This window comes from Phyllostomus hastatus, unplaced genomic scaffold, assembly GCF_019186645.2.
Source record: "Phyllostomus hastatus isolate PE091 unplaced genomic scaffold, TTU_PhHast_1.1 phas_contig_948, whole genome shotgun sequence".
In the NCBI taxonomy this organism is placed as follows: Eukaryota; Metazoa; Chordata; class Mammalia; order Chiroptera; family Phyllostomidae; genus Phyllostomus; species Phyllostomus hastatus.
The window spans coordinates 6794429-6813977 of record NW_025333993.1 but is presented as its reverse complement, the minus strand read 5'-3'; the positions used below and the strand labels follow the sequence as shown (position 1 = coordinate 6813977).

General features: G+C 55.7%; 1 protein-coding gene and 1 long non-coding RNA gene across 9 annotated transcripts in view; one reads left to right on the top strand and one right to left on the bottom strand.

The window, feature by feature from the left end:
• Positions 1-19549, bottom strand: part of HLCS (holocarboxylase synthetase) — a 171078-nt gene that overhangs the window by 8262 nt on the left and 143267 nt on the right. For 5 of the 8 annotated variants that reach the window (XM_045852560.1, XM_045852558.1, XM_045852562.1 and 2 more), the window contains exons 7-9: positions 15988-16215; positions 4678-4745; positions 3035-3195 (exon numbers count right to left, since the gene is read on the bottom strand). In XM_045852560.1, coding sequence (XP_045708516.1) covers positions 3035-3195; positions 4678-4745; positions 15988-16215 — 457 coding nt within the window. Of the gene's footprint in view, positions 1-3034; positions 3196-4677; positions 4746-6548; positions 6776-9274; positions 9408-15987; positions 16216-19549 lie in introns of those variants that run through there. The other 3 variants (XR_006787409.1, XR_006787408.1, XM_045852559.1) reach the window with 3 other exon arrangements.
• Positions 14779-18352, top strand: LOC123828035. Its single transcript, XR_006787410.1, has 3 exons — positions 14779-15448; positions 17139-17846; positions 18238-18352. It is a non-coding gene; the product is annotated as an uncharacterized LOC123828035 (long non-coding RNA).

Genomic DNA, 19549 nt, shown 5'->3' with positions numbered 1-19549 from the left:
GTTAGACTGCATTGTGACAGCTGTCATGTCAGCGTGCATTTAAGAAAACCTATCAAAATTGGTGAATTTTTGTGCAGCCATTTTAATACTGAAGATAGAAAAAAATACACATTTTCAGCATATGATACTTTATTATTTCAAGAAAGGTAAAAATGCAACTGAAATGAAAAAATAAAAAAGACCTATATAGTGTATTGACAAACGTGTCAAAAGTGGTTTGTGAAGTTTTGTGCTGGAGGTGTCCCGCTGGACGATGGTCCCCGGTCGGCTGGACCAGGTGAGTGAGGTTGACAGTGGCCCAGTGGAGACGTTCACTGAGAACAATCAACATTATACCATGTGGGAGACAGCCGACATGCTTAAAATACCCAAACCGATGAAGTCACGGGTGAAAGTGAAAAACATGTCCTTCACCTCACAGAGAAAACCAGACGGCCCCTCGGCCGCCCCGACACCCTGCGGAGCCCACCGCTTCCCACTCCTTCCCTCCCCCACCCGGCCTTCCGTCCTCCCGGCGTTTAGAACACGGTTCTGTTCTGCTTGCGTCCAAGCTCGCCTGCCCTGGTAGAACATTCTAGGCCGAGAGAGGAAAGGCAGGAGCACAAAAGTGCTAATACAACGCACGGTGCTCACCACCCCCCGTAACGGAGAGGGAGCCTGCTGGTCCCTTTCTGTCCAGAGCAGGGTTCTCGGTGGAGGGGACAAGAGGCGTTCTACCCCAGGGCATGCGGGCCACCATGGGGAGGCACTTCTGAGGGTCACAGCCTGAGGGAGTCCTCCTGTCCCGTGTAGAGGCCAGACATGCTGCTCCACACCCTGCAGTGCACAGGACGGCCCCCAGCCAAGATGTGGGGCCCCGGCGTCCATGCTGACGATAGGGAAATGCTGGTCTAGAACACGTGTCCTGTGGACACCTGTTGTGGTCACTCTGGCAACCCCCCTCTCTCCCTCACTTGCGCCCCGTGACCGCTGGGCAGAGCGCAGCCCCCGCGGAAGCACAGAGCAGCCCTGCCCTCCGGGGGTGCGCCCGCTTCTACAAGGGCCCCCTCTCCGGCGCCTGGGTGAGTCCCCGAGTTCGTTCAGACTGGCTTAGGTGAGGAAGCGGCTTATGAATCGTGGGGCGGTCACACAGATGAACAGTGACATCCACTCCACGAGGAAGAGGGCTGCACGTGCTCATTGTTGAGGTCTCGACCATCTGCTCAAACGGCCGTCGAGGGGCCCGAACGACTCTGCTTAGGAGCGATCCGTGGAGACGCCACATGAGAGGCTCAGACTCGGGAAGTGCCACGGGTGTTACAGGAGGGCCAGTGCAGGGTGCGGGCGGTCAGCACCCCCCGGAGCGGGAGCACGAGTGGGGCTGGGGGCAGGGCTGCAGGAGCCTGAGGGGACCCCACAGATGGTCCGCACAGCAGCGGCACGAGGGGCTCTGGAACGGACAGCGGGCATCCCAGTGCTGCCGCCTCCTGTCCGGGGAGACGGCACAGCGTGTGCTGACAGTGACGTCTGGCTGGGGACAAATGGGGGCCACAGCGAAGGACCCGGGAAAGGCAGACTAATGACTCAGGGGGGTCCAAACCGCCCCGTACTCTGCTGTGCAAGTGAATAATGGGGTCTTGCCCAAACCAAATACGCTAATCCAAACAGAAGGCCCGTTGTCGTCCGGCGGGGGGCCGGACAACTGTGGAAACAGGGTGTGGACCCGGGTGGCAGTGTCTTGTCAGGACAGGACAACAGGGACCCCCTCCCCAGCCGTGAGCTACTGAGGGCAAGCCGCCCAGCGCCCACCCTGGGGCCCCAGCACCCAGCACTGCCTTCTCACTCGGCAGGCGCGGCATGCGCGCCAAGTCAGCAAACGAGGCTGCAAGGTCAAAATCAAAACCACGAAAAAGCTAAAGCGATCTAGGCTCAGCATTTCACTTCCTTTCCTAAGACGAATTAACCTGTCGCCAGGGTTAAAGCATCTTTTCTCCCCAGGATAGAGCCTCATCTCTTCGGCTGCTTCCTTCCAGATGGGACGCCCGTGCAGGGGCTGCAGGCGGGGCCCACGCAGCCGTGACAGTCTGGGGCGCCGAAGCCCGTCAGACACAGGGGTGCCGGGCGCTGGTGACAAATGTCCTGTTTCCGTGTGCACGCTGCAGGCTTGGCCCAGACCGTGCCCCTGCACAGTGGCTGCGAGGACATGGCTACTGCGGAGAGGACTTGGGGGCCCGAGGTGGGCTCCGCTCCTGCATGAGTCTCAGACGAGGGGCCTCCTCTGAGGCCTGACCTCAGCGTCTGCCTCAGAATCCACACGATGCACGTCTCTAGCCTGACATAAAGAAGGGCTACAAGCGGGAAGAAGGCAGGGGACACCCCCAGCCCCTCTATGGCCATAGGAAACTCCTCCCGGAAAAACGGAAAGGGGATACGGTGGGTGGAGGCCAGGCACCAGAGAAAAGGTTTTGGGTCAGGGTGTTAAGTGCTCCCTCTTCCTTGTCTCCATGGCCGACCCTGAGGCCTGACGACAGCACTGACGAAGCAGGCTCGTCCTCCCTGCCGCTGGGGGCCGACGGCCCGAAGGAACCTGCACATTGGACTCGACCCACCGCAGCCCAGGCCCGGCCCTGCTGAGTGCAGGCTGCGGCCGTGAGGGCAGGAAATGAGAAACATTTCGGGGGTCTATAAAATAAACCTTTTCACCAGAAAACACAGAGCAATAGCCCCATCCAGTCCAATGTGTTTCAATTAAAAAATAAAAAGTTGCCCTCACCTGGCTGTTTGACAAGAGGATGGCGCCGGAATCCCGGGACGAGCACACCCCCGAGGCCTGGGCAGCCGCGGCCCCGGCCCCGGCCCCGGCCCCGGCCCCAGCGGTGCTGTTGAAACTGTCACACCTGGACGCCGCTGCCAGCCTCGCGGAGGGCAAGCCAGGGCTCGGCACTCAGTGCGCGCGCAGACGCCCGCGACAGGCGCCCCAAGCCAGCGTCAGCGCGCGGAGCGGAGCACGGCGGCGGGGAGGGGAGGGGAGGGGAGGGGAGGGGGTGGCACGTACCTGGTACCCGGGGAGGGACCTGACCGCCTCCACCACCGCCAGGGACATCAGGTGCTGCACGAACGGGACCCGCTGCCCCAGCGGGGACCGCAGCGGGACTCGGACCAGCAGTGTGGACACGGCGCATCCCACGGGGCTCAGCCACGCGTTCTGTCCTCGCCCTGGAAGACAGGCCCCACCGGGAAGCCGGCCGCTGTGCCGCGGGAACGGGCTCAGGTGCCCGCCGTGCGGGGAAGTGGCCCCAAGGACTCAGAGCCACGGGCTGGAGACATGCCCCCCCGACCCCCCCGGAACAGACTGTGGCTGCTGAAGCCACCCCAGCTTCTGGATGTTCTGGGGGTCACTCAGTAACAGAGCAGCTTTTTAAAACCCGAAGCTCTGCTGCCGAACAAGCCTCTGACTCCGGGAGCACCTCGTCCGTCGTGCCTGGGCAGCTGGCAGGCTCGCCGCGTCAGGACGTCCCTCTCAGACGAGTTCTCGCCACACGGTAACTTAACGCGGGCGGAACAGAGACAGGGGTGCGGGACGGGACCGGCGCTGGTCCAGGAGAGCCCCGGGAGCCCCTCTTCTCTCTGCGTGGACGGCCGCACAGCCCTGCGCATGGGCTAGAGCCACACCACTGTGCACTTTGAATGGGAGAACGGTGTGGTGTGGGAGCCGGCTCTCCCTGTCATTTAAAAAAAAGGAAGCTGAACGGAAGTGGTGATCCCTGATATTAACTCTCTGAGTTGTTATTTCCCTTAAAACGGAAGTCAGGGTAATACAGTGATCAGAACAGGAGACACAGCTAATCAAAAGTTTTCCTTTTTTAACCACCACATTGAGTCCCATGGGTTTTGGTAAAATGAAAAATTTTTTTCTCTTTATGTTCAAAAGGAATGTTTAAGAAAGAAGCAGAGAATGGGTTCCTCACTCCTTCGCTCCTTCTGCGAAAGGCAGAAGAGCCCATCAGCTACGGCACCTGGGCTCAGCCCGGCGCCAGCCGGGGGTGGGGAGGGCCGGGGGCCGCGTGGCTCCCGCACCACCACCGACCCCGGGACCTGCTCCCGGCACAGGGACCGCTGGGAGGACGTGGGCTCCTGCCCCCGAGGGTCAGCAGGCGGCGGGCGCTCTGAGCAGCCCTCTGCCTCTCCGGGGCACCGTGCGCACGGGCACCGCTCGCGCCCCACCGCACGCACACTGCAGTGCCGGCTGGGGCAGGGCCTGGCAGATGGCAGGCCCCTCTGTGTGGCCCTCAGGAGCGACAAAGGCAGCCCCTCACAGGGAACCGGGGGGACAGTAAGTGTCTCTGTAACACAGTTACGAGTCACCAACTGCAAAGCCTACACTGTGTCAGAAAGGAAAGTTTACAAGATGTAGGTGACCCAGTGTGAAAACCACCCCAAGCGGATGTCAGGTGACTGAGCAACATCTCAGCCTCAGAGAATGCTTGAATTCTACAAAGGCTCCATCTCCGGTCCATCCCACCCCTCTTCCCCCGTCCACCCCATGGGGTGGGCGGGGCGGGTGGGGCGTGAAAGCAAAGGGCTTCCACCTGGCATCGTCCTGCGGGGATCGGCACACGCCGTCCGTCGGCTCTGGGGCCACGGGAGTCAGGTTTCAGAAAACAGACGCACCCCAAACGATAACAAAAGATGACTGACCTTTGCCCTGTGTCTGGCGGACTGCAATGGCGATTAAACCCATTTCCTGCGGCATCTCAAACATCAACCTGCAAACGGTGGGAAAGACTGGTCAGCCAGAACGGGGACTCGGGCAGGAGGCCCTTCCGCGCGGACGAGGTGGGGGCACTGTTTACACTCCTCTGGGAGCCCTCGGGTGGGAAAGGCCGCCCCCCGGCCCCCCGGGGGCTGGGCCCCACTGCCAGCCCCAGAGACAGAGGCGGGGGAGGTGCGTGCACCTGCCGAGTGGGCTGCTGCCATGTTCATCGGACATGTCATTAGGCTCCGTGTCTCCGGGACGTCCCATCGGGGTCTTTCTGATGTGGTGTCCCTCCTTCGAGTGACAACTAACAATTCCCGACATTTGTTTCCACTTACAGTGCGTTTCTGTTCGAACCCCCCGAACGTAATCATAACAGAAGTTTCTGATTATTCAGAAAACCAATATGGTGGCAATAAAGCCGTTTAAAAGATACACTGTCCCCTGAGAACTAATTATGTTTTAACTATAGTAAATAAATCTACACCTTCTGAGAACTTGGGAGAACCTTGGATCACTTGAGGGTTGAGTTCTGCCTTTAAAATGGTTTCATTTAGAGAACACAAACTTCCCTTCGGGGGACAGGCGCAACAGTGCACGGCATCCCCGCCGAACGGGGCAATGGCAACTTGTTTTCCGAAGAGGGCAGGGGGAGGACCCCCTCACGCGGAGAGCCGCCTCCCGGCCGCACCAGCTCGTGTTGGCCCCGCGTGCAGACGCTCTCCCCGCTGCACCCCCGGGGGCTGCTGGCCAGGCCCCGAGCGGCACAGCTCGGGGCAGGACTCATTAAACAAAGTGAAACCCAGGTCTGCCCATCGCCAGGGCAGCTGCGTGGGCCTCTCTGAAATACTTTCTGGGGGCAGGAAGAGGCGAGGGCGCCGAGGAGGGAGAGCTGGCGCTCTGCAGAAACACAGGCCCCCGTCACAGTTTCCAGCGACCCCGGCACCCCCGCGCCCAGGAGGATGGGCTGCACAGAAAGCCCGCACCCTGAGTGGCCAGCTCTTCGCCCTCGCCTCTGGGCGCAGGGCACAGGGCGGGGCCTCACGGACGGTGAGAGAAGAAACATGCTTCGGAGCGGAGAAAAACCACGCGGCGTCTCCGAGTGCCCTGGCTCGCAGAGCTGTGCACGGGTGTGTGCGGGCCTGGGGAGGAGGCGCCCGGAGACCCCTCCTCTTGCTGAGATGAGCTGGCCCGCTGGGCGGGGGCCAGCCGGGCCCCGGGCACGGGGCACTCCCAGCGAGCAGGCCGCCCACGCCCGCAGGCCAGGCCCCCTCGCACCGCCCATGAAATACAGCTCGGAGGTATTTCTCTTGGACACCATGAATGACCCATTGAGACCGACGGGCCGAGACACCGGCCGGCTCCGAGAAGAAAGCGTCCTTCTCTTGTGTTGCGCCGGCAGAGAGGCCTAAGAAGGAGGCTTTGTCCACGCCGGGAGGGTCCCGCGGCCCTTCACCTGGGCGAGGCCATGGGCTCCACGGGAGGGGCTCACGAGTGTCTGTGGAAGGGCACGACGTAGCGGCACGCTGGGAGCACACTGCGGAGGCCCCCCTGCGGCAGGCAGTCCAGGACGCTCGTTAAGCAGGCGGCCAGGAGACAGTCGCGTGCTGCAGGCAGCGCCACCGATGGCCGGGCCGGGGGCCGGGGGCCAGGGCGGGGGCCGTTCAGAAACTAAGCGCAGGCTTGCAGAACAAAGAGAAGTGATTAAGCGAACATATGCGTGGAGCTGCTGGAGGCTTGGCAGCAGTTAACAGGGCATATTGATGAGAAGCCTGGGCTGGTGCCGCCACCGAAGGCCGAGAGGAAACTGCAAGGAGGGAGGCGAACGGGGAAGGGGGCGCGGCTGAGCCGAGACGACCGGGGGCCGCCAGATTTATTTGTGCATCTGAGATAACTCCGGGGGCCAAACCGCACGGCCACAGCCAACAAAGCAGCGTTTGTGGGCTCCGTCCGCCGTGCATCTCCCGGGGAAGTCGCTGGAGTTCGCCTGGGCAGCGAGGAGGCACCGTAAATGCATTTCCATCCCGACTTGATGATATTCTCATAAAAGGAAATAGAAAAAGGAAAAAAAAGGAGGGGGAACATGATTACCTCCCTGCCTCTGTGTATTTTCTTTCCTCGTTGGCAAAGGCTGTGGAGTACAAGGCTTCTGTGAGTGGCAGCCAGCGCGCTCACTGTAGGACCAGCGGGGCACGCGAGGAGAGAGAGCGTCGTTTCCGTCTGAGACACCCGCAGACCCAATACGGCCCCTCTGCAGGCAGGACAGTGCCCTGGCCCCTGCGGCTCCTAAGGACATCACAGCACCTACTGGGTGCCCCGCCCATGGGAACACACTGAATACCATGTGGTCGTTGGAATACAGTTTCAATAATTAAGACTGGCCTAGAAGACGGGCCAGTATGAATCAGTGAAAATTCGGACGGAATGAAAACTTAAACTTAGACCCAGTCAATCCTCCTTGGGGACTGGAACCTACGGAAATAGTCCACACTCGCCCCAGTGCTATACAAGTAAAAATGTGCCAACAACCTAAGTGTTCAGCAGAGGGGTGGCTGTGTCAGTTATGGTACATGAAGTCAATGGGATAATTTGTAGTCATTAAAAAATCACAGTTATGAAGACTCTGTAGCAACACGGAAGAAACGCTTGCAACGGAGTGTTAAATCGAACAAGCAGCGTATGAAAACTACACACACTTTCATTCCAACTACGTAAAATCCACAGGAAAGAGAGGGAGTGAGATTTGACAAAGTCTCTTTTCTGCATGCTTAAACTTTTGTTGAACATGGTTAGTTACCTTTAAAGTGATTTTGAAAATTTTTGGGGGGGAAGCATGGTTTTTATGTTCAGATATAACATTTGTCATTAATAATTCATAAACACTTCTAAGAATAGGACAAAAGATCACTTTAAAAATAAGGAAGATGCCTGATTTTATTGTGAAGAGCTTATTTGATAGTAATCAATGAGAAGGAATTCCTAAAACCAGTCTTTCCGTGTGGAATGAGAGCGCGCCTTGTAAATGTACGCCTTCAGGCGTGGTGACTGCCCTTCTAGGACTAAAGCCCGACAAGAACAGCGGGGAGCCAAGGGGACTTGGGCACAGCCACCCCCCGCAGCACTGCGCCGTGAGGGGCCAGGAGCGACCCCGACAGCGATGGAGGAGTGGGAAAAATCCCAGCAGCCCCACGGGGAAGAGTGGGTGTCACCTGACCCTGGTGACATCGACGAAAGCTTGCTGGACACCATGAGGTGACTCGATCGGGACGCAAAAGCCCACAGGCAGCACGGCTACAAGATATTAGCTGTGGTTACTTTAAGGAGCACAATTATTTTAAAAATACAGATAAGCACAAAGCAGAAAATAAGCCATGCACAGAAGTCCTTCTTGAAAATTCACCTTCCAGAGATTACACAGAACATAAGGAAGACATTAAAATCATCATATAATCCTGGGGTCACTTTCGGGAGGTACTGCTATTGTCTCCTCTTCTTACTAAACATATATATTCTTTTAGACTTTCCCCCATCGAAACACACACACTCACATAGATATATATTACAAAATACGTTTCTGACGATGAGAAAAATCCCTCGCTTGCGGCATTAAGCCGATGCTGTCGACACACGGCTGCGGACACTCTCATCACGCTGACACCTGAAAAGGAGGCTCGCCCACAGCACCCCGGGCCGTCCGCGTGGGCCGCCACCCCTCCGCGCCCGTGCTGACACAAGACTCCGGGACACGCCCTGGCGGGGATCGGCCCCAGGGGGTGGAGGCCCAATCATGTGATGATTTCCACACCTTTCATGTTGTTCTGTGTAACCTCTGGGTGCTAACATTTCGAGCGGTTTTTATTTTTTTTTGCGCTCGCCTGGATTTCCCAATACCCCCACACTTGTGCCTTCACTTCATGACCAGGGAACACGCTGTGCCCAGGAAGTTCTGAAAACCCAGCTTCTCTTCACGCAGGTCAGGGACGCGCCCGCCTGCTCAGTGGCGGATCACCTCCTCCCTTCCCAAGAGACCCCAGTGTGACGCCACCAAGGCCACCAACTGCACCGACGCTCCTGAGACTCACCCGACAGGCCGTGCCTGTCCCTCGCCCGGGGGCCCTTGTGCGGCCCGCCTCTGGGCTGGGCGACGGCGCCGAGCGGCCGCCTGCGTCCCGTGTTCATCTGTGAGCCATATGTTCTCCGCTGCAAACGCCAGCCCGGAGGTACCAGCCCGAAAGCTGCCACAGGGAGTGCGTGCGTGAGCGAGTGTGGCTGTGTTTCAGCGAAACTGCACGGCACGAATTTCCATGGCATGCGTGCTCATGGGTGGTGACATGGTGTTTTTTAAATTACTAGACTTTACTTTTGAGCTTCAGGCTTACAGAAAAACAGCACAGAACGTACAGAGCTCCCTTCCCATATAGCTCGCCGGTCTCTCCTCGGTCTCCCTATCGTCAGCGCCTCGTACTACTGAGGCACAGCTGTTACAACGGGTGATCCCATGTTTGCTCAATACGCACACACGGAAAAGTGGGGACTCACCTTGGACCCACGTGGGCACGGGGGAGTGTGCCAGGCTTTCCCACGGTGAAGTCACTGCTTCCTCCACTGTGATTAGCACGTGTTTGCGGAAAGACAAATGTTTCTCGTGAAATTCGGTGTATGGGTTCTGCGTCTGTGGATGAGCAGTTGTGTTTTCTCGGGGAGCGCTCAGTGGTGATTTCCTGATTCTGTCACTACTTTCATATTTACTGGTTGGGATACTCCTGGGAGAGCCTTTCCTTTTCCCCCCTTATTTATCTTTTTACTCATTTATTCATATCAGAACGGACCCAGGGGTTCTTCCTCGACCGGGTGTGCGCTTGCCTATCATCATTTATTTTGAAGCTCAGCTGCCCTGGATCGGGCAAGCTGATGCTCCTCATGCTGCTGCCTGTGTCCTCCTGAGATGTTTTGGTCATCTCTCAGCACTTCCTTACTTCTGGCTTAAGAAGAGGTTCCAGGATCCTTTTGAACTTGCTCAGCCCCCAGCCCTGGAATCAGCCATTTATGCAAGGAGATTTGGCTCCTTTTAGTGGAGAACAGTATTTATAAAACAAATCTGGGCGCCGGAAAAGAGCTAGAAAGTGAGTGTTTCCCTCCTTCCCTCCCTCCCACCTTCCTTCCTCTCTCCCTCCCATCCGTACATCAATCCATCCACCTTAAAAGCCATGAATTCACGGGAAACTCCAATTCCAGCCCAACACGAGGTTCGCTCTGGCCCCCCCTTTCTAAATTTGTAACTTCCTTCTCCAGTAACCAGAAATCTGGCTCGTGTTACCTCGAACGTATTTACGTATTTGCTCAACACTGGAACACACAGAAAGTGGTTTCGGAATTGCTGACCCGTGCTACCGTGAAAAGCAAACTTACTAACCAGGATTCAATATTTACGTTCAGTTCTTTTTGTCTTTAGCCTGAGGGGATACAGTAAGTATTATGTTTAAAAGTTCCTTGGGCTTGTTCCTTTTTCTTTCACTTCAGAGTGGGCGTGCTACTCGTGTGGGTTAAGGTGAGGCTGCCTTGTACTTCCGTATGCCATTAGAGGGTCCCCACTCCAATCCTTGTTTCTTTGTTGTTTTAAACTTGGTTTTCTGAGGGTCAGAGCCGTAGGGAGAAGCGTTCTCTGGGAAGCGCCACCGTTCCCCACTCGCCCCGTGTCCACCCAGAGCTCCCCCGCCCCTCCTCCCTGCGAATAACAGTTCAACCTCCTGGTTTGCTCTTCCTGTTGTTTCTTTCTGCACGAACAGACTCGTGCGTATTTGCTTACTTCCCTTTCTTCCTTAGAGAAAGTGACCATTTTATAGATATTCCTTTGCTTCCCCCCCCGCCACACACACACACACACACACACACACACACACACACACACTTACTCTAGCCTGGAAACATTCTCTATAGTTCACGGAGCTCGTCCCCATTTTTTCTACAGCGGAGTAACAATCCACTGTGTGAATGCAGCGTAGCTTACTCAACCACTCTCTGATGCGTAGCACCTGGTGTCCAAAACGACAATGAATCTCTCGTTTGTGCGTATTTTTGTGTTGTTTGAGGTGTAAATTCCCCAAGAGAGATGCTGAGCCGACACGTACAGAGCTGGGTTAGATACTGCCAGAGTCCCCACCAGTACCAATGAACCAGCGAGTACGGGACACCTGTTTCCGCACAGCCTCTCCAGCACCATGTGGCGCCACGCTTCTCGGCTTTTGCCAATGTGATGTGTAGAGATGGCGTCTCAGTGGACTTGTGTTCTGCCTTCCTCTTGTACATGCAGTTGTCAAATGTTTAAGGGATGTACGTGTGTGTGTGTACACACATACACAGTGTTTTTTATATCTGTATGGCCTGTCCAAAAGGTATCTAGCCATATAATATGAAAAACAGAGACACTGATTGGAAAAGATACAAGATACAAGAAACATTGTACATTGGACAATGATGCCTCAGTGCCCTTCAAAGTAGGCACTTTGGGACCTCACACGGTTCTCCCAGTCGCCATCAGCTGCCCCGTCGTATTTTTCTAAATGTCATCCACAGTCTGAAATCTCTTCCCTTTCAAAGGTGATTCTAGTTTTGGGAAAAGCCAGAAGTGGCAGGGTGCCAAGTCTAGGCTGTAGGGGGGCTGAGTCACCTGGGCGATTTGATGTTTTGCCAAAAATAACTTTGCAAGAGATGTGATGCGTGAGCGGCCACGTTGTCGTGTTGAAGCTGCCAGTCAGCAGTTGCCCACAGCTGCGGCCTTCTGAATCATCCGGATGGTTTCCCCGGAGGAATGTTCAAGTTCAGAGCAAAGTCTGATGCGGATTCATGGCTCTACTCACTCAGTCACTTTGAATGGGACAGCCACACAGTGCACATGCGCACTCAGTGGTGTCTACACCCCCACTGTCTGGTACAGTGAAGTCGTCATTGCTCACGCATGTGCATTCCAGTCCACTCTCCTTGTCTGCCAGGTTACATCAACGTTGTGCAAATTGTTCTCATTATTGTAACAAGGGCTGGACTTTTTCCGGACTTACTTTATATATGTATGTGTGTGTGTATATGTGCGCATATGTATATAAGTACATGTATACATGTCTATGCATACATATTTAGTGTGAATTACCTATTCATGTTTTTAACAGTCCCTTATATATTAGGGAATATTAGTACTTTATCTGTGTTATCTTGCCAATATTTTCTCCCAGTTTGTTGCCTTTTGATGTTGTTTATGGCCTTTTTTTACTATACAAACTTTTTTTTATTTTTATGTAGTCAAATATATCACCCTTTTTTTTAACTGCCTCTCATTTTGCGTCCTCATGGCCTTTCCCTACGCCCATGCCACCCAGGGCTTCACCCACTTGTGTCTGGTACTTAAAGGGTTCGACTTCCTAAATTTAGACCCCTGATCCGTTTGGTGCTCGTTCTTACCTGCAGTGAAAGGCAGGGAGCTGATTTTATCTTTCTTGGCAAACGTCTATCAAACCACCTCAGGGCCATTTGCCGAAAAGTCCACCTTTGGCACAGAGATTTGAAACGCCACTTGTATTATATACTAAAGTTGTGTATGTAATGGGGTCTATTTTTGGACTTGGCGTTCCTTTCCGCTGGTCTCTCCACTTATTCACGTGCTGACACAGCTCTGTTTCATCACAGAGGCTTTATCATGCGTTTGAAAATCTAGCAAGGGCAGCACCACCTCACGGCTTTTGCTTTCACTGTTTCCTGGCTATTCTTGCATGTTTTCCAAATAACCTTTGGCACCTGCTTGTCTAGCTTAATGGTAAAAACAAACAAACAAAAAAACCTTAAGGGTATTTTAGTCCAAATGCATTAAATGTATGAGTTAGGTTGGGGAGAACCGACATCCTTGTGATACTGAGCTGTCTCGTCTGTGAGCAAGGCACGTCTTACATTTGTTCAGGTCACGTCTGTGTCTTTGGGATGCGTTTCAAAGTTAGCTCATGTCAATTCTGCACATTTTTTGTTAAACTCATTCTTAGGGACTGTATCTTATTTGTTGCTGTTGTAAATGCAGACCGTAATGCCCTTTCCTGGCTACGGTGTGTGTACAGAAGGACTCTTTCTGCATGTCCTGCCGTCCTCCCTAACGAACCCCTTCACTGCGTGAATCAGAGGACCACGGACCCACTGAGGTTTCCCAGGGGTGCCATCACGGCCTGTGCAGAGAGATCCAAGCTTTCTCCCTTTTCAGTTATGCCTCTGGGTGACTTCCCCCGTCCATTTGGATCGGCCAAGACCTTCAGTGTAACGTTGAGGACAAGCGGAGACAGCTGGGCATCCTTGCCTTGTTTCTGATCTTAGAGGAATCCTCACTTTTTTGGGTTTTCCCACTAAGATGTTATATGTAGGGCATCTAAGCAATCCTATTTTTAAAAATACCTGTTAATTCCTATTTTTAAATGTATTTACCAAGATGCTGAATTTTATAAAATGCTCTTTTGGCATCTATGGTGACAACCATATGTTTTTAATCCTTTGGTCCATTAATATGTTAATGAATTACTGTATCTATAAATATATTAATTTTTATAATATTGAACCAATCTTGCACTCTCAGAAAAATCTGACCATGGTATATTATTTTCCTAATGTGCTGCTGAAATCTGTTTATTAATATCTATTATTTCTGGTGCTCACAAGGGATATTTGTCTGTATTTTTTTGTACTGCCTTTAACATATTTAAAGATCAACAGAATTGACTTCACTACAAAGAACACGGATACTGTCCCTTCACTCTCTGTGGGCCCCTGCTCTGCCCACGGAGGCGCTGCCCTCCCACGAGACCGAGCAGAAGCTGCAGCCAGTGATCCCACAGGACGACTCTGCGGGCATCTGCAGCCCACGGGGACCGAGGCCGTGAGTGCCGCGCGCATGGCCTGGGGCCAGGCACTGACGCCAGAGAACCCGCCCGAGGCCCCCCTCACCCCAGACCGACCGTGAGGCTGGACAGCCCTCAGGCCTCCCGCGGAGGCCCGGCCCACGTCTGGCGGAGATCAACCCAGCGTCTGGGTCTCCCCACGCTCCTCGCGGTCACCGACAACGCCGGCGTCACAGAGGCGCCTGCTTCAGGACTGCCCTCAGCCGTCTCCGCTGGAACTTCAGGAGCAAGTGAGAACGTACTCAGATGTTCTGCAGTGCACGTTCACTCCACTGTGACAGCTGGCTCGGTCTCTGCGAGGAACCGCTAAGCCCCGCAAGTGAAGGGTCTCGACCACAGAGCCCTCTGGCAAAGCCGCACCCCAGAATCACAGGCGGAGCTTTTGAGAACAAAACAAAGCAAACAGAGGCTAAGACCCCTCTCGATCCTGCCGAACCCCAATCTCCAGGGCCAGAGCTCGGGTGTGTCCTAGGTGATCAGAAAGCAGCCGGTCCAAAGTCCGATGTTCTGAAACCACTGCGCCAAAAGGTGTTTCTCGACGACTTTAAAAAAACAAAACCTGTCTTTCTTGAAAACCCCCCAGAGCTATAGTATTAAAGTGTCAATAATTTTCCTGGGGCACCACAACTCCTGAAATGAAGTCCTGCGTTCTTTGCACGCCCTCCAGGATAACGCAGACACGGCTGAAGAGGTGTCACTTCCTGTAGCTAGGGTGGTAGGTAGCTGGTGGGGGAGGAGGAGGGGAACAGAGAGCAAGGGGCCGGGGCCTGGCAGTGGGACGGAGAGCGGACACCAGACAGTGCCTCTGGCGCAAGGTCAAGGCTTGGTCAAGGCGCCCGCCCCGTCAGTGTTCTGTTCCCCTAGGGTGGCTTCACTCACGGTTCCCAGACGCCAGGCCTGAGCAGTTTGCAGCCCGGTGAAGCACAGTGAGGGCTGGGCCCGGTCCTGTCCCTCCCCCTCCCCCACTTCACCCCCCACCTCACCCCCCACCTCACCCCCCACTCCCACCCCAACACCACAGGCTCCCTCCCAGCAGCAATACCCCAGCCAACACAGCACCGTTCTCCTTCCACCCACTTCGAGATTTCTCCGAGGCCTTGTGAACTAATTAATCAATCAATCGATAAGCCATGGCTCTTCAACTACAGGCAAAGGATGGGGTCTTCGGGCACCACAAGGTTCTAGGCTGCACGGAACCCAGCGGTTCCATGTGCCAAGCACCCAACACGTGCGGGGCCGTTGGTATGAGCGCTTTTCTCATTCAGAAACACTCGTGACTCCCGTGATGCTCACTGCCACGTGGCCCCCTTTCACGGACGAGGAAGTGGGGGCTACACGGGTTGAAGAGCCAGGGTCGCCTGGCTCTGAGGCCCACTCCCTGGGCCACTGTCAAAGAACCCCTTCCCTCTGAAGGTGGAAATGCCGCCAGTCTCTCACAGTGCGCCTGCCAGCTGTGCGAGCTGGATGGTCCTGGGGGTTAGACATCTGCGGGAAAGTTATGAAGATGCGGACCCAAAGCATAAAATCAAAATGGGGTTCTTGCACTTTTTTAAAGAACTGAACCAGAGTCATCTTAAATTTTGTAGAAGCAGGACGCCGCCTCTGTGCCTGAGTTCACCAGCACCGCCTCCTGTGTCTCAGGAGGCGTCTTCCCTGCTCTGCCTGTTTCTGCCGCAAACACGCCCAGCTTCCCTCCACCCCGAAGGGACGGAGAGTGCTACCACAGGCAGTTTCCTGACCCACGGAGCGAGGGGCTGCTGAAACACCTGGGCAGACACAGGACACGAAGGTAACAAGTTCGTTCCTCTGGGAAGGGCAGCTCCACCCTGCCAGTCAGGCCCTCCCTGGGCCCCGTTTCCACCCCAGCACCCTCGCCGCTCGAGGGTGATTATGACGAAGAGCTTCCTGGCCCTGCCAGCTGGCCTCAAAATCATCGCTTCTTTCACCAGCTTGCTGCCCTGGATATCACCCTGCCTCCCTCCCCCGAGAGGCTCAGACCTCTCTGGAGCCTTCCTCGGACCCCGCCCTGCCAGAGGTCAAGCAGCCTGCCCGAGCCGGCTGGATCAGAAAGCTCAGCACCAGCTTAACCCTCCGCTCTGGGGGACAGGGGCTCCTTTCTTTCACGCAGGACTGTGCTCCAGGATGCGCCGGGCTTATGGCCCCGTAAACTAAACCTGGTTCCGAATCCAGGTCTGCGACAGACTCCCGTTCAAAGGGTCCCTCGCCCCCACCCTCCCCAGCTGTTTTCCACCCTGCTCTGTGGCCCCCCGAGGCTGGCCCCTGGTCGGGCTTCATGCCGGCAGGACGCTTGGTGTCTTGCTCCCTCACCGAACTCTCTTGTTGCAGTTAGTTTCACCACTGATTCTGCAGGTTTCCGGGCACGCGACCCCATCAGCTGCAGACGGAGGTAGTTCTACTTCCGTTCCAGTGCTGGTGCCCCTGCTTGGCTCCCCCGTCTCTGTGGAGTGGCTGCCGTCTCTAGGATGGCGCTGCAGACACGCGGAGTGGGCATCTGGCCTTGTTCCTGGTCCCCGTGCAAATGCTCGCCGGGTGTCCCTGTTAAGAGGGAGACCAGCTTCAGGATTCAGGGGCTCTTCCAACGTGGGGCCTCGACCCCTGCACTCACTGATTCTCCGAAGGGCCCTGGGAAGTACAAACTATTTCCTCTCTTGTCCCTTGAGGCCCAGGATGCGGGGCTGGTCCTGGAGACTGCTCCACCCCGTGCCGGGTCCTGTCACCCCGCCCTCACCTCCGTCAGCTGTCCCTTCCTCGCAGGCGGGCGCCGTCTGTGCCCCGATGGCCGCAGGTCCTGACCTCACACCCGGCGCCGTGCCCTCGCCCCCGTCTCAAAGGGACACAAGCGCACGGAGATGGCCACGCGCACAGACGCAGGTCGGCTTTTCCTGGGGCTTCGGGGACACTTCTCTCCTGGGGCCTCTGTCTTCATCTTGCCTCCTCCCGCCCCTTCCAAAAGAGAGTGCTTCCCGTTTGTTAATTCTTGAGAGTTTTTATTGCCCTTTTATTTTGCTTGACATTTTATAATCAATGTTCTGTATATATTTATATATGCTTTTCTATTTAAACTTTTTTCAAATCTGAAAAACACGGTGCCATACCGCCGAAGGTGTCGGGAAACATGCTCAAATCAGGACGGGCTCCAAAGGCCGTGCTGCCAACAAAACGCCAGTAAAACCTGAAACCCGGGTTCAGACACACTGGGAACGGTCCAAAACTTAAAACTTAAAGAACTTCTTTATTCCAGTAAATCAGCTTCCCTGCGAATACCATCAAAATCCTGTTTTAATGAGTGAGGGAATATCAGAGGAAGGGGTGGAGAAGGAAAGGATTTGGACGAGTACAAAATTTAATTTAAAAACTATTATGAGAAGTTTAATTTCCCCCTCCCCCCCAACCAAATACATAAATCTTTTCCATGGGTTTTCTTTGTTTCATTTTTCTTTAAAAAAATTTTTTTAAAGACATCCTGAATCATCTCAAGCAAGACAGAATGAGCCACGGGGGGAGGAGGAGTCTTCGACAACAAACATTTATACACTTGATTCCTATGAATAAAAAAGCCGCGCTAGCTCTACGGGAGAGTGCAAACGAACCTTAAGGGAAGTGGAGTTCCCACGGAACGCTCACCCGCCCTGGGGGCAGACGCGCGAGGAGGAGGGCCAGCGCCCAAAGCCAGGGGGCCGCTTCAACTCGGTGACAGCCAGCGGGCCCGAGCTGGGGGGGCAGCTCCCCTCACGTGAGGGCTGGTCCCAGCGCGGCGAACCCGAGCCTGCGTTTGAGGGCGGGCGCGCGTGGAAGCGAGCTCCCTTCGTCAGTGCGGTCATAACGCACCACACACAGCACTGCTCGCAGCTGCGTTCCCGCGCCCGCGCCGGAACTCACCAGGGCCGAGAACAGACCCCGAGAGCGGCGACTGCTCACGTTTTCTGGTTGGCAGTGTGTGTGCCCACGTGTGCACAGGCATGCATGTGCATGCGTGTGCGTGCGCACTGATTCACCCAGGACAATGCTACTTCTTCTGCGGGTCCTGTGTAACTCATTTCGGATGCGTCCCCGAGGGCCACAGGGAGAGGAGGTGCAACTCTTGTCTCGCCAGGAAATTGGCTGTTCGGCGCCTCCCTTTCAGGGAGCGCCCGGCCCTCCAGCTCCAGCACAACCACGTTCAGCAGGTACTTGCACCGCCCCAGGTGACGGGCGGCCAGCTCAGGCGTCACTGCCGCAGCAGGGGGCCCCGCATAAAACCCAGCACAGGCGCTTTGCTGGGGGTCCCCCGAGGGTCATCTGTTTATGCCGAGCCCCACTTGTCTTGTATATGAAACCGGACCCACCCCGTAACCTCACTGGGCCTCCTGAGAAATCAGCGTGCCCCCACACTCGGACACCCCGAGCACAGCAGCCAGCACGTCATGGGCACCCAGTTACCACCAGCCCCCCTTCCTGCCGCACGCTAGGGGTGGGGGCTCCCCGGCAGTGTCCCCACAGACAGGAGGCGGCCCCTACATTCCAGAGCAGGCCGCTTTACAACAGGGCCCCCTCTGCAGAGGTCCCTTGTCCCCGCAGATTCCAGAAACAGTGGAATCGTCGCCTTGGCCCCTCCCACCCCACGTGCCCGTGAGGAAGATGAGGAGCAAGGGCCTGTGAAAACGCCGGATGAAGGTGGGGGCTGTCTCCTGGAAGACAAATGCCACGCTCACCTGTGCCACAGCCCCGTGGGGAGCTGCCCTGCCCGGCCCGGGCCCCTCTGCTCGTCTCCCCCACCGGTTCCGGTCTGATTGCCTGTTTCTTCCGTTTCTACCCAGTCTGACTTGGGCAGCCCCCTGAAGCCCTCAGGAAACGGTTCAGGGGCCCCGCCCAGGAAAAGACACCACTGCGGCACGGGTCCCTTTCGTGCCCAGGCGCGCCGCGTGGAGCAGCACCCTAGGGAGCCCTGAGGGACGCGCACATCTGGCGGGGGCAAGGGGCAAGGCCACGGCCACACGCAGCGTGCTGGGTTCCCGGTGCAGCTGGGCTGGGCGCGGCATGCCCTGAGCGGAACGGCCCAGCACGGCCGCCCTTCGTCAACAGAGGTGACGCAACTGGACTCTCCGGCAGCACGGGCGGTGACACACCTCGAGACCCGCTGCTAAACACTGTCCCGGCAAACGACCCTCGTAAAGCCAAGAATAGTAAACGGAGCTTAACGTTCTCATGAAATCGAGATTGCCGGGTGTGCTTTCACAAAATGAAACTGCCTGGAACTTCTCATAACGCTTTTTACGATAAGCATTAAAACGCAGGGAGGAACATGCAAGTTCCTGCCGCAGACCAGGTCGTAATGGGGGAGGGGAGGGCTTGTGGGCGGGGCCTGCGAGAGGCTCCTGCGTGCGCTGCAGTCGGAGGTCATTAGAGAAAATGAGTGTGTCAGTAAAGGGATCCTGAAGCCATGAAAACTCAGAGGAACTTGCAGTGAGGATGAATAGCCTCTTTGGTAAAGACGAGTGACTCCTTATTGTCAGCCCGAGTGCCGTCACCCGATTTCCCACCGCCTGGGGTGCAGTCACGTGCCAGAGCTCTGTCGCTGCCAGGGGCTGCATTTCGTTGTTTTGTAGGACATTTTTTTTATTTTTTAAGATCAGGAACACATTTTTTTTATTAAGAAAGTTCTAGTAGGTACCAGAAAGTACCTCCAGTTAGCAAATGAGTACCTGCATTGTCCTATCAGAAAATAGGCAACAAAATGGCCATCGACAGCCTCGCAGTCCCTCTGAGGTGACGCTTGTACTTCTTAACCACTACAACCTGGGCTGCCTAGCGTCACAGAGAGAACAGAACCGCGGAGTCAGACAACCCCAGCCCGCGGTGAAAAATTACCTAATGCCGTTCTACTTCTTTC